We start from the raw sequence: 14,356 nt of genomic DNA, 5'->3' as shown, positions 1-14,356 counted from the left end.
AGTAATAACATAGAAAAAATTGGGCTGGGCAGAAAATTTTCAATAGATGGTTCCGTAAAAACGGCACGTATACGGAAGACATACGGAGTACATTCCGTATGTGTTCCGTTTTTTTTTTGCGGACCCATTGACTTGAATGGAGCCACGGAACATTATTTGCGGGCAATAATAGGACATGTTCTATCTTTGAACAGAACGGAAAAACAGATAATACGGAAAAGGAATGCATACGGAGTACATTCCGGTTTTGTTTTGCGGTACTATTGAAATGAATGGTTCCGTATACGGAACGCAAAAAAAAACGGAACGTATACGGAATGCAAAAAAACGTTTGCATGAACAAGCCCTTAAAGGTATTGCCCGATGCTCTGGCACGCCCTGCCAGGACAACCAATAGTCACATGATTTTGCAGTAAAATTGTGTGGCTATTGGTTGTCACCTGTGGGCGTGGCTTGACCACACACACCCAGCCGCAGCATCGGGCCTTACCTTTAGGCCTCATGCACACGGCCGTGCCGTTTTTTGAGGTCCGCAAACCGCGGATCCGCAAAAAACGGAAGCCGTCCGTGTTGCCTTCCGCAATTTGCGGAACGGAACGGGCGCCAGCAATGTAAATGCCTATTCTTGTCCGCAAAGCGCAGACAAGAATAGGACATGTAAAAAATTTTTTAACGGGGCCGCGGAACGGAGCCACGGATGCGGACAGCACACGGAGTGCTGTCCGCATCTTTTGCAGCCCCATTGAAGTAAATGGGTCCGCATCCGAGCCGCCAAAACGGCGTCTCGGATGCGGACCCAAACAACGGCCATGTGCATGAGGCCTTAGGCTACCTGTACACGGTATTGTCCATGTGGATTTTCCTGTGGGAGAAACAGCAGCGTAATACTCTACCTGCAAAGTGAATGAATGGGCTTTGCCAAGTCTCACGTACATGCACAAATTGACCTGCCGTGGTGATTTTGAAATCTGCAGCGTGCCAATTGTTTCTGTGGATTTTTAGTATGGATTTCACCCTTTTTAATGCAAAAGATGAGACAGCAAAGGCCTCGTCATAAATTATGCGCATCCTCCAGGAGTCTTTCGGGGAGATTTATCAAAACTGGTGTAAAGTAGAACGGGCTTAGTTGCCCCTAGCAACCAATCAGATTCTAAAGAAGCTCTAAAAAAAAAAAAAATTAAAGGTGGAATCTGATTGGTTGATACGGGCAACTAAGCCCGTTCTACCTTACAGCGGGTCTGATAAATCTCCCCCTGTGTGTTTAGATTGAAATCCACCCTAGCTCATAGATATCAGTTACCCCAGTTAAAAGATGGCGAATGTGCCAGGGTGGCACCACTCCCCTGCCCTTGCTACTCCCCCCTTTCAGAAAGTGGAAAGGACGGTGTAGAATTTCCTACGTTTAGGCGTGATTTAGTTTAAAAAGCTGCAAATTGCCACTTTTTTTTACACCAATTTCTGGGGTAAGGACTCATGTTGAAAGATGTTTCACAGAAACTAGGCAGAAGTGCAGCCCCACATGAGGTGGAAGGTGTGTGCTGTCTATGGGAGGAAGTGCACAGGTGAGGGCACAGTGCCCCAGCCTTGGAGGGCTCCCTGGGATGTGAGGATGCTGAATAACCGCGGCTGGCAGGGGGGAGGGGGAGGGGAGGACACACAGGCTTCCCCGGATGGGGGAACGTGAGGGACGTGCACAGAGAGCAGCGGGCAGCTGCCCATCCTCCACCGGCAGCCCTCAGCACCCATTATCATGGCAGACCTATGTAGAAGATAGTTCTATATACATTTCCTCTACTATATACATGTTATACATGTCTGCTTACTTACGCATCCTATTGGGCAATACCGTATTTGCACACACTATATAGATTTATATATATATATATATGTGTGTGTGTGTGTATATATATATATATATATATATATATATAATATTTCTGCATGATAAAATATGCCTACAGATCATGACAACTCTGTAATTAGTAATATTGGAAAGACATGCCGTTAAATCCCATTATTCAACCGGAATATCTATAAAAGTTTAATGCAAAAATGGAATTTGTCGCCGTTCTTTCACATGTGATACTTCAGAAGAGCCGGCTTGTCAGGGGTTAAATCGTACGTGCCGATTGCCGTACCATTCCCGCAGTTGGGCTGGGCGAGCGCTAGGTGGCAGCAGAGAGAAAGCAGGCGTGAGGGGGTGGGGATTCTGCGGTGACGTCACGGGTGTCACGTTGCTTTTTATGCCGGCCGGGTTTTTCACAGCACGCAGAGATTTGGGATCGTTCAGATCAGAGAGGAGACGCAGTAGAGTAGGAGCTGCGGTACCGGCACTGTATATTCAGCGCAGGAGAGTGCGGTTGCCGCAGTACATTTAGGATTTTCAGTTCTTCCACCCCGTGGTCGGTGCCATGTCTTCTCCCTAGTGCCCCGAGCCTTGCTGGATTATCTAGGAGAGCACCTGGCCGCTTTACTGTAGACTGTGGAACTGAGTGGCACCTGAAGGATCGCTACTATGCCTATGGAGCTTATGCAGAACAGGATCAAGAAGATCTGGCTGCCCAGGGATGAGATGCCCGAGGTGCCCATCAATGGTAAGGTGCCGGGGATGCCGCTCTGACGTGGGTGCGGGGGCGGCCGATAGCAGCATGGTCCTGATGTGATCGCTAGTGTCTGCTGGCATTCCAGCACATGGGGGCATCGCCTCTGTAGGGATGGAGCTGGGACATTATTAGTGCCACCCTTACCAGTTTCTGGCACCCTTACCAGTGTCTGGAATCTGGAGGGTGATTAACCTGGCACGTACGGGGCTTCCTCCCTGGGGGAGGGGGGCTGTGAGCATCACTCCTGCCACCAGCTGACTCAGGGATTCCTTTCCCTGCACTGGAAGATGATCAGGAGACTCCCATCATCCATTGTCTCCCTGTATCAGAAGCCCCTGGGGATTACTCATTCATTCATGGGGGGGAGCCAGTAGTGCATAGCGTTTGCTTGTGCTGGCCATGCCTGCGCCTGATGCGTAGGGGGGTTGCCTGCTGCGCCTGATGCGTAGGGGGGTTGTCTGCTGCGCCTGATGCGTAGGGGGGTTGTCTGCTGCGCCTGATGCGTAGGGGGGTTGTCTGCTGCGCCTGATGCGTAGGGGGGTTGTCTGCTGCGCCTGATGCGTAGGGGGGTTGTCTGCTGCGCCTGATGCGTAGGGGGGTTGTCTGCTGCGCCTGATGCGTAGGGGGGTTGCCTGCTGCGCCTGATGCGTAGGGGGGTTGCCTGCTGCGCCTGATGCGTAGGGGGGTTGCCTGCTGCGCCTGATGCGTAGGGGGGTTGCCTGCTGCGCCTGATGCGTAGGGGGGTTGCCTGCTGCGCCTGATGCGTAGGGGGGTTGCCTGCTGCGCCTGATGCGTAGGGGGGTTGCCTGCTGCGCCTGATGCGTAGGGGGGTTGCCTGCTGCGCCTGATGCGTAGGGGGGTTGCCTGCTGCGCCTGATGCGTAGGGGGGTTGCCTGCTGCGCCTGATGCGTAGGGGGGTTGCCTGCTGCGCCTGATGCGTAGGGGGGTTGCCTGCTGCGCCTGATGCGTAGGGGGGTTGCCTGCTGCGCCTGATGCGTAGGGGGGTTGCCTGCTGCGCCTGATGCGTAGGGGGGTTGCCTGCTGCGCCTGATGCGTAGGGGGGTTGCCTGCTGCGCCTGATGCGTAGGGGGGTTGCCTGCTGCGCCTGATGCGTAGGGGGGTTGCCTGCTGCGCCTGATGCGTAGGGGGGTTGCCTGATGCGTAGGGGGTTGCCTGCGGCTGGTGCGTGGCGGTTGACTGTGCTGTGTAGCTATGAGGCGCCCGTCCATCAGCATCACTCCTGTATGTGAGCAGGGACTCAGAAATAGCAACTGGTTTGCTTATGAAAATAAGTCCCTGCAGCCAGACAGCTTTTCTTCTCCAGTCCAGGTACTGGTCCTGCCAATATTCTTATCTATGGCCCAAGTCTTCTGGTGCAACTTATCTAATAGTAAGAATATGGGCGCTTTATAAAGGTGTGTGGTTTTTGTGGTGGTAGAAAGACGATGAGAACCTGTAATTCCTGCGCGGTGCACCCATAGAGCGTCTGTGTGCTAGAAGTCCTGTCCATTATATCGCGCAAGCTTAGGAGTCCGGGTGCATGCAGCACAATGAGGGGAATACATGTCGTGTTTTTTTATTTTTTTATTACTGTAGTTTTGTGTTTTTTGAGTCAGCAGAGTCTCTCTGACAAGTCCCAGGAGCTTGTTAGGCAAGGCGCTTAGAATTTGAGACCACCATCTAATATTTTAATATCTTGGCAACTAAAATTTGCCTTGTGGAGTGATCCAAGTGTCTCCTAAAATTCAGACTTGTGCACACCCCTGTACATTAATGACAAAGCCTTATATTATAATGCTGTTCATTTATAGTGAATGGCCGCCTGTAAAATAAATCTGAGGTTCCGCACAGAGTATATAACAAGTAGCTTAGCTGTGTAAGCGCTCCACAGTCCTGATATTACAGTGACTGTACGCGGTGTTCGGGTAGGGGTGTGTCTGATTACATGCTTGTTGACGGTTTCTATTGACATCCAGTAGAATTATCACTGCAGCTCTGAACTATATAGTAGCACTTAGGCTAGGGTTAGTCGCACGGCACATAGGGCACAGCTACACTGCGACATTTTATCGTACGACAATTTTTATAATAATAGTCTATGGTGTTGCACTGGGACATGTGACATGCTGCGACTGCAACGCGACAGTCGCAGAAAAAGCCTTCTTGGATGGATTTTTTGCTACTGTCGTGTCGCAGCATGTCACAGTGCGAGACACCATAGACTATCATTATAAAAATTGTCGCGCGACACATGTCGTCGTGTAGCCCTAGCCTTAATGTCCTACCTCATTTTCTGAGAGATTTGTCAGGTGGAACACTTTTGACCACCGGAAGCACTCTAGCTAACCTCCTTGTCATTCCCTGTTTTCGCATTGGGCCATTAAGAAACACTCCGCGTGTGGTCAGTGCAACTGGAACAGTAAGGCCCCCCTCACACGGGCGTCGCGGGTGAGGGCCGGATGCAATGCAGGTGCGTTCAGGGAAAATCGTGCGAGTAAGCACGCAATTTCTGTCAGTTTTGACTGCGATTGCGTTCCATTGTTTTTTTTCCGCACGAGTGCAATGCGTTTTGCACGCGCGTGAGAAAAGACTGAATGTGGTACCCAGACCCGAACCCGGACTTCTTCACTGATTTTTATTTTCCATTATAACAGGGTTATCATGGTAAATAAAAGCATTCTTTAATACAGAATGCTAAGTATAATGTCAATTGAGGGTTAAAAAAATAATAAAAACATTACTCGCCTCATCCACTTCATCGCGCAGCCAGCATCCTCTTCTTTCTTCTTGAAGGACCTGCAAAAGGACCTTCGCTGACGTCATCGAGCGCGGTGATGTCAGCGCAGGTCCTGCTGAATGAAGATAGAAAGACCACATTCAGTTTTTTTGCACTCGCGTGGAAACAACTGAACGCAATCGCAGTCCTGACTGAAATTGCGTGCCCACTCGCACGATTTTCCTTGAACACGCCTGCATCGCATCCGGCCCTCACCCGCGACCCCCGTGTGAGGGGGGCCTAAAAGTAAAGGCAGTAGAATTGATTGAGCAGATTTGAGATGTGCAGACGTTCTGGATGATTTGGATGTTAGAAAATCAATGAAAGAATCAATAGAGAATCTTCTTTTAAGGGTATTTTTATTTTAAAAATGCCACATTTTTTTTCTTGCTATTTATACAGAGGGTGAAATAGTAAATGCAGTACACAGTGGGGCAGATGTACTAATCCTGTCTAAAAGGTAGACCGTGCAAGGCAGTGTGAAGGCTGGCTAAGGGCGCATTTATATGCACTGACAGATAATCCTGATAATTGCCTGCTCGTTAGTGGAGGAAAGATCTGCATTTACTGTATGGGGACGAGCGATGGCTCCTGCAGATTTATTGTTTCTGGGCAGCAGATCTCGTTTCTCTTGATGAATGGTTGTTCTGCTCATTCATTGGGTGATCTGCGGCACCTTTACACAGCCCAATTATTGGGAACCAGCATTCGTACTAAAGTTCATTTCTGATAATCAGCCAGGCAGTTGCCTTGTGTAAATTTACCTTTTAGGCCTCATGCACATGGCCGTTGCCCGACCGTGGTCGTATTGCGGCCCGCAAACAGCGGGTCCGCAATATGCGGGCACCCGCCGTGTGCTCCCCGCATCACGTATGCGGAACCCATTCACTTGAATGGGTCCGCAATCCAGAGCTGCGGTGCTGAACGGAGGCATGGAAGAACTACGGAGTGCTTCCGTGGTGTTTCTGTCCATGCCTCCGCACCGCAAAAAAATAGAACATGTTCTATTTTTTTTGCGGTGCGGACGGATCATGGACCCATTCAAGTTGAATGGGTCTCGATCCGTCCCAGCCGCGCACGTGCATTGGGCACCGCACATTTGCTTCAATAATGTCTACATTTTGGCACAAGATAAGTCCGAATTTAGCCGCAGACACAATATTAAATGTAGGGCAGTGAGATTTTCTTTGAAAGTCCTGATGGCTCTTTGTATTTTGCCCATTTTTGGGTCAGTGACTTAATTTAACTTTTTTATATTTATATTTTTTTTATTTTTTCTGACCTTTCTCTCATAGACTTGTATGTAGTTTATTTTACACACACTTACTTAGTACTGCTATATTCCTCGTTGCTTTACAGACATTAGCATCATAGACTTCTATAGAACTTGAAAATCACCAGATAAATAACATTTAAAAACACAATAAAAAAAATCATCATAATCATTGTGAAGGAGACAAAGATTTGCTCCTGTCTCAATCACAGGTCTCTAGCTTGGTGAAAGTCTTGAAGCGACGAGACAGTTTACTAACCCCCCCCCCATCACATGTAATTGAATGATGTTGGATCAGGCATGTAGACGTGATATCCGGATTACGGAGCTAAAAAAAAGTTTAGTGTGTGCCCTCTGCAGAGGGTTAGTTAGGATTAACATTCATCCTTTCTAACTTTCCAGTTTGACTGGATTTTCAGCTTTGGTCAGAACAACTTTGATGACTGGTGTTTATTTTATAATATAGGGTTCCTAAATACCTTTTATAAAATAATGACTGTCTTCTAGAGTTCCCAACAGTTCAGTGCATTTGACATGCAGTAGTGACCTCCTGTTGTCTTCTTCATGGCAGTCCAGCTTGCATGGTTTACCTGTATAAATTGCTGTGTCAGATATTTCTCCTCGTTCCACGTCTCGTGACGGAGCATGCCAGCTTTTTCTGTTTGATGCAATCGCTTTCTTTCTGTTTGACAGGCAGAGGCATTGGACAGTCGTCCCACTGCCAGTCTCTTCTGGTTTCTCTAGAGATAAGCCAATGTCCAAGGCACATGGCTATGTTGACACCTGCACTTCTTCTTTGTCATAGCCATGTTGTCTGCTTACCACATAAAAATGAGGCGTACATCAAATTATTTCCTATACAGTGATAGACTTGAATGAAGATATTAATCCAAAAATGTGATCGAGTGGAGTCCAGGTTATCAAAAATTGAGTGAATCATCAGAAACATAGCCTTTAAGACACGTTTTGAAATATGTGGCAATGGCTGTTGAGTTTCGTTTGGTTCTTCTTCACTAGTCTTCGACTGGGTTTCCACAATCGGGTTTTCTGATTCCGGTTTTAAAGCCAAAACCAGATGTGGATCATAGAGGGAGAGTGCTTTTAAAGGACAGATACTACCTACCTTTTTTGAACCTACTCCTGGTCTACTACCTCAATTTAATCTATTCCTTCAAAAACTGCATTTGAAAACCTTTAAAGTGTAAACCCAGCTTTCTGGTTCTGACTTGGTGAAATGAAATGTCTGGAAATCACAGGCTGGATTGGATTAACTTCCTTCTGCAAACAGAATGGATAATTAAGGTGTGATGAATTCTAATATGGCTGGCTAGAAAATGGCCTGAAGTGAGAAGACATTGACAGCTGTGTCCCTTGGGGCAGAGAAGTGAGTTCTAGGTATTGTGTTCAAACAAAGTCAGCAGCTGGTGTCTTGCAAATGAATAGTCTTTGATATGTAAGCAGAATTATGTTAATAGTGGGAAACATCTAGCTTGGGAGGGTGCTGTTTGGAATTTAGATTCATGTTTTTCCTTAAAATTCCCTTTTTGAATTGTTAATGCTCTTTAGTAGTGGCTGATATTTTAGTCCATTGGTACCTGAAGAATCCTTAGTTTATCATTCCTGTGTCTCGAGGTGGGATCTAATGTCCATGATCTTATTAACGGATTACATGGTAATGATGCTTATTAATATAATGACCTACACGAGGTAGGAGGCTCTCATTCTCAGCCATTCTCACTTCAGCTTACTCCTTCTATTGCTTGTCCTTTTGGAAATGATCAGTTTTAAAAAACGTGAGTCTGCTTTACCACACTTTTAGTAATATCTGGTTCTAACTCCAGTATTTTGGTCTTGTTGAGCAGCTTTGTTGAAGAATCAAGGCTAGGTTTAGTTGGGGGGAGGGTTGCATTGGTTGTATTGTGTGCCTACACAAAAGTTGCAATGTACTTGTTTCAAGTTGTGTAGGTGCCGGACATTAACATTTTGCACCTGCTGTTTACTGTATTTGCCTTGGGCTCTGGGTGGGACAGTTGTGCTTTCTACTGTATTTAGCTGGACATAAGTAATTAGCACACAAAAGGAAGAGCAAAAGGTCACATCCCAAAGGGATTCCTAATGTCCCTGTAGTCAATACATTATTTAACAAAAATTGGCTCACAAATGAAGGGAAATGATTTCTCAGACATTTGTTGATCACTGTCTCTTATAACATTTGATCTTTTTTACAAGAATGTAATTGTCAAGAAAATAAGATATATTCCCTTCTTGCTCCCAAAACTCCCTCACGTTTGTTTTTTCCAAATGTGTTAGTAATGTTGATCAGTGCCAAGTTCCTGGCACAGAGTAGAGGGTATGTGCTGGCTGGGATAAACAAATGATCTAACCCAATAGCTGTGTTAATAGTGCTGACATTTCTTTTATATCCTGCAGGAAGATTAGTCGGCGTATTCCTGTAGAGGAGGCATAGTTCATTGTCCTACTGGATAAATATCTGACCTACATTTAGTATCTGCAGACTGAAAATAGGTCTATTTCATGTGGGAGGTTTTTTTTTAAATTTAGAAATAGTGGTGTTTAATTGACTTTTCTTTTTTCTTTCTTCAGTAGGTGGACCCCAACTTGCTAACTCTCCTACTGTGATTGTAATGGTGGGATTGCCTGCTCGTGGAAAGACCTACATTTCTAAGAAACTGACTCGTTACCTCAACTGGAGTGGAGTTCCTACAAAAGGTAAGAAAAAGATCTGCCCTTGTTATCTTCAAGCTGTTGGATCATACATGACTGGGAGACACCTTTTAGAATCTCATGAATTGTAATCCTGTTCCCCCTTGGCTACATTTTCCAAACCTTTATCTCCTTTATCTAGACAGACTAACTAAAAATGCTCTATAGCCTTTCACATTTTAGAAATAGGCCTGATTATGCTGTTGAGAAGTATTTATCTGTGGGACTTGGAGATGTCTTGCGTTGAGCTGGCCATACACATTAGATTAGCCTTGTCTAAACCCACAATTGCAGTGGGACCATATAACAATTTAATGTATGTATGGGTCTCCCCCCAATGACAGAAGGATCTGGCAGCAGCTTACTCTCCTCTCTTTATTCAGAACATGGGCTTGCACAGCCAAGCATGCTTGTATATGGTGATATCAAGAGAATATGGCCAGTTTTAAGGGTGATCTTTTACTGCAGACTTGAATGTTGTCTATTTTTCCACAGTGTTTAATGTTGGGGAGTACAGACGAGAAGCTGTTAAAGACTTTAGCTCCTTTGACTTCTTCCGTATAGACAACCAGGAAGCCATGAAAGTCAGAAGGTTTGTCTATCTACATTCATCATTGTGTGTTATTCCAGTGTCCTGTGGGTTACAAAATTATATATATATATATATATTGCTTCACTGCAACTGTCTTCGAAGACTTTTTTTTTTTTTTTTTATTTTTATATAAACCATTTTTACCAAGATTGAGTAATGTTGACTTTCTAGAATGAGATTCCAATCTTTCTGTGAATTTATACAGTGCTTTTTTTTTTTTTTCCTCCAGACAATGTGCCTTAGTTGCTTTAGCAGATGTGAAGTCTTACTTAACCCAGGAAGGTGGACAAATCGCCGTAAGTCTCTATTCTTTTATGGTGCTTGGCTTCATGATTGTTAAACCTTGGATTTTTGAGGCTAAACTTAACTTCTTGTGTCTTGTAGGTGTTTGATGCCACAAATACAACAAGAGATAGAAGATCAATGATAATCGACTTTGCCAAAGAAAACGACTTTAAGGTTAGTTGTCACAAGAACAGCATCCTGAACCATGTGCAATGAACTGAAGTGGGCTGTCTGTTTCATATTTTTAGTTGGTCAATTGAGCATTAGCAATCATTTTGTGAACCTACACCGTAAAAGCACTTGTATTACAGTATAGTGGCTTATTACTTCACAGCTTTGATTAAATTATGATTTTTATGAACCGGTAGCTGAGTTGACATTCATTGATCTGTATTGCTAAATTATTTTATTTTTTCAGGTGTTCTTTATTGAGTCTGTATGTGATGATCCATCTGTTATTGCCAGCAATGTTATGGTAAGTGTCACTAGACATTTACTCCATCAGGTATCTTGCCAGTTTCTGTGTTGTGGCCTCTAGTTGACCTGCATCTCATCTTTGGCAGTTAAGCTGGCCATATACATTAGATTAACTTTTGGTGGGGCCTAAAGACCATACAGGGGTTGTGCTGACTTTACCCATGGCCAATCCTTTTGTTCTTGGAGATAAACATGTGCCAGAGATGTCTGGCAGTGGCTTCTTTCCTTCTCCAGGCCTTGATTGTGTTTGGGTAGATCAGTATAGCTGTTCACTGAACGCTCTTTCAGGTGATGGCTGGCTAAGGCTACTTTCACACCTGCGTTCGGGTGTCCGCTTGTGAGCTCCGTTTGAAGGGGCTCACAAGCGGCCCCGAACGCATCCGTCCTGCCCTAATGCATTCTGAGTGGACGCGGATCCGCTCAGAATGCATCAGTCTGGCAGCGTTCAGCCTCCGCTCCGCTCAGCGAGCGGACACCTGAACGCTGCTTGCAGCGTTCGGGTGTCTGCCTGGCCGTGCGGAGGCAAGCGGATCCGTCCAGACTTACAATGTAAGTCAATGGGGACGGATCCGTTTGAAGATGACACAATATGGCTCAATCTTTAAACGGATCCGTCCCCCATTGACTTTCAATGTAAAGTCTGGACGGATCCGTTCAGGCTACTTTCACACTTTGAATTTTTAGTCTGAACGGATACAAACGTCTGCATTATAGGAGCGGATCCGTCTGAGCAGACATCAGACGGACCCGCTCTGAACGGTAGTGTGAAAGTAGGCTTAACTGTTTAGCCTTCTTTAGTTTGCATATCTATGAAGTCTTCCAACTATCTACAATGTTGTCATTAAATATAGCATCTTGCTTTGTTGCAGGAAGTTAAATTGTCCAGCCCAGACTACAAAGGTTGCTCATCAAAAGAAGCACTAGATGACTTCATGAAAAGGATAAATTGCTACAAGAACATGTATGAACCTCTTGATCCAGATAATCATGACAGGTAGCATTTGGGTCCTGTCCAGGCTTTTATTATTATTATTATTATTATTATTATTATTATTATTATTATTTTACAAATAAACCTGTTTTCTAGTCATTTTTTTTTATGTGAACACACTAACGTCATGGCAGATTTAATGTCATTGACACTTTCATAAATTACTCACATCTAGTCTTGGTAATTGAAGGAATGTAATATCACTAGGGCACTGTCTCGTGCCGTTTGTATGACGCGTCCCTCTCTTTTCTTCAGAGATCTCTCTATGATCATTGTCATTGATGTTGGCCGAAGATTTTTGGTGAACAGAGTACAGGATCACATTCAAAGCAAGATAGTTTACTATCTCATGAATATTCATGTCCAGCCCCGCTGTATATACTTATGTAGAGCTGGTGAAAGTGAGAGCAACGTCCAGGGAAAAATTGGTTGCGATTCTGGTTTATCACAACGGGGGAAAAAGGTGAGGAACCGTATTCTAATCCTATCCTTATGCTGCATTCTGAACCTGGAAGTTTTTCTTACAATGAACACTTGCTTTAAAGAATCTTTCATTGCGAGTGATGTTAATTTTATTCTTTCATATCACAGTTTTCATTTGCACTGAAGAAATACATTGAGGACCAGAACTTAAAAGAGCTGAAAGTCTGGACTAGTCAGCTGAAGAGAACCATTCAAACAGCTGAAGCTCTGAATGTACCCTATGAGCAGTGGAAGGCATTAAATGAGTTGGATGCGGTAAGTTAGTATGGGGGTATTATTGTACTCGCACTGTTAAAGGGTCACTGTGCTTTCACAAAACTTTTGATCTGTGGGGTTCCTAGTGCTGAGATCTCCACCAATCGCTAGAGCAAGGAGAGAAGGGCTCACATAACGCACACTCTGTCCTTGCTGTGGCAATAGAAAGTCTATGAGCCTGTTTATATTCAATCTCCTGCAGTATATGAGCACTTCTCTCTCCTTGTTCTAGTAATTAGTGGGGTCTCAGCACTCAGACCCCCAACGATCAAAAGTTTTACTTTGTAGACCTCCTTTACTTTGAAGACGGTGTCCAACAGTAGTTTCTGTATTTGTCAGGACAAGTAAAAGCTTACCTTATGTAGGCCTGTTTTTATTATATGCACCTTTAGCATTTTTTAACCTCTTGTTCCATATTTATAAAAGTAGAGAAAGTCACTGCTGATTCCCTTTTATCTACAGGGTGTGTGTGAAGAAAAGACCTATGAAGAGATAAAAGAGCAGTTTCCAGAGGAATATGCATTACGTGCGCAGGATAAATATCACTACCGCTACCCATCAGGGGAGGTGAGTTATTAATACTCGGGGTCTGCCACTGTGCACATTAATTGATGTAGCTGTCAAACCCATATATCAGAATAGCAATTGTTAGATATTGCAGAACTTAACGGCTTATATTTCTATTTGCTGTAGTCCTACCAAGATCTAGTGCAGCGTCTGGAGCCAGTGATCATGGAGCTGGAGAGACAAGGGAATGTCCTAGTTATTTGTCATCAGGCTGTTATGAGATGCCTCCTGTCTTATTTTCTGGATAAATCTGCAGGTAGGAGGACATTCAGCATGATATATGCTCCATACTGTTTTACAGATTTTGCTTGTTTTGGGCTCAATCTTATTAAAAAAAAAATTCCCTTCCTTCCCAGATGAAATGCCGTATCTCAAGTGTCCACTGCATTCAATGCTTAAATTGACCCCACTTGCATATGGTAAGTGTCTTTCATTGTTGTTGCATACATCAGACTGGGGAATTGTGCAGTGGGTTTGAGGACCAAGCGGGAGACCATGGGTCAGATATGGAAGTTGTCAGGGTACTCTAGAACCCAGGAACAGGTTGCTTTGGAACTGAGGCATGAAGGTTTTGGTGTTAATTGTAGCAAGACTCACTTAAAAGTATCAGAAAATGACCTGTTTAATCACGTTTTTATGTTTAACATATTTTTAAAATTTTTTATTTTTAAACTTTCCATGTCACTATCTATAGTTAAACAAAAAATATAAATTCCTGCAGTTTTCACACTGGCCACTAATAGGTGCCACTTCTTGGTCGGTACAGATCACTTTACTGCACTTATATATTATTCTAAACTTGCCTGTAATGAGACGGAGATATCACCTTTGCGTCTAGATAAGTCTGGATCCACCATTCACAATTCTGTCCTTTGTACAATCACCTCTGCACAGGTCACAGAGCATGCCTAGAAAACTTTCCCATAGAAGCCAATGAGGTCCTCTCCTGACCATTGTTTCTATGGACCATCGGGCTGCCATAAAGCTATTTTTTAATGCTTTGTAAATGCTGAGGCAAGATGGCCGCCCCCATAATACTCTTCAGTAATTGGAATAAAAAAAAATTAAAAATCTGTAATCCGAAAATAAAAACCAGATTAGAAAAAAAAAGGATATGCATTGCTGTCTGGTTTTACTGGCAGATAACATTTTTGGTGACACCTTTCCTGTAATGGTGGATCTAATTAATAATTATGTCTTTAGGATGCCGCATTGAGACAGTCACTTTCAGCATTGATGCCGTCAACACCCATGTGGACAGACCAGAGGTGAGTTATTTTGTCTGATCTTTGTAGGGTATAAGAGATACCAGTAATCATATGCTTTGCAC

At 44.3% G+C, this 14,356-nt stretch overlaps 1 protein-coding gene across 3 annotated transcripts in view; it reads left to right on the top strand.

Annotated features, from left to right (window-relative positions):
• Positions 1-14,356, top strand: part of PFKFB3 (6-phosphofructo-2-kinase/fructose-2,6-biphosphatase 3) — a 63,299-nt gene that overhangs the window by 44,384 nt on the left and 4,559 nt on the right. For 2 of the 3 annotated variants that reach the window (XM_040413328.1, XM_040413329.1), the window contains exons 1-13: positions 2,254-2,594; positions 9,257-9,382; positions 9,872-9,968; positions 10,198-10,264; positions 10,353-10,427; positions 10,672-10,728; positions 11,600-11,724; positions 11,977-12,184; positions 12,313-12,459; positions 12,922-13,026; positions 13,153-13,282; positions 13,383-13,445; positions 14,230-14,294. In XM_040413328.1, coding sequence (XP_040269262.1) covers positions 2,516-2,594; positions 9,257-9,382; positions 9,872-9,968; positions 10,198-10,264; positions 10,353-10,427; positions 10,672-10,728; positions 11,600-11,724; positions 11,977-12,184; positions 12,313-12,459; positions 12,922-13,026; positions 13,153-13,282; positions 13,383-13,445; positions 14,230-14,294 — 1,344 coding nt within the window. In that variant the 5' untranslated portion in view covers positions 2,254-2,515. Of the gene's footprint in view, positions 1-2,253; positions 2,595-9,256; positions 9,383-9,871; positions 9,969-10,197; positions 10,265-10,352; positions 10,428-10,671; positions 10,729-11,599; positions 11,725-11,976; positions 12,185-12,312; positions 12,460-12,921; positions 13,027-13,152; positions 13,283-13,382; positions 13,446-14,229; positions 14,295-14,356 lie in introns of those variants that run through there. The other variant, XM_040413330.1, reaches the window with a different exon arrangement.

The sequence above is a fragment of the Bufo bufo genome, chromosome 1, assembly GCF_905171765.1.
Source record: "Bufo bufo chromosome 1, aBufBuf1.1, whole genome shotgun sequence".
Lineage (NCBI taxonomy): Eukaryota > Metazoa > Chordata > Amphibia > Anura > Bufonidae > Bufo > Bufo bufo.
Note: the sequence above shows the minus strand (reverse complement) of the source record. Positions and strands in the feature narration are given on the sequence as shown.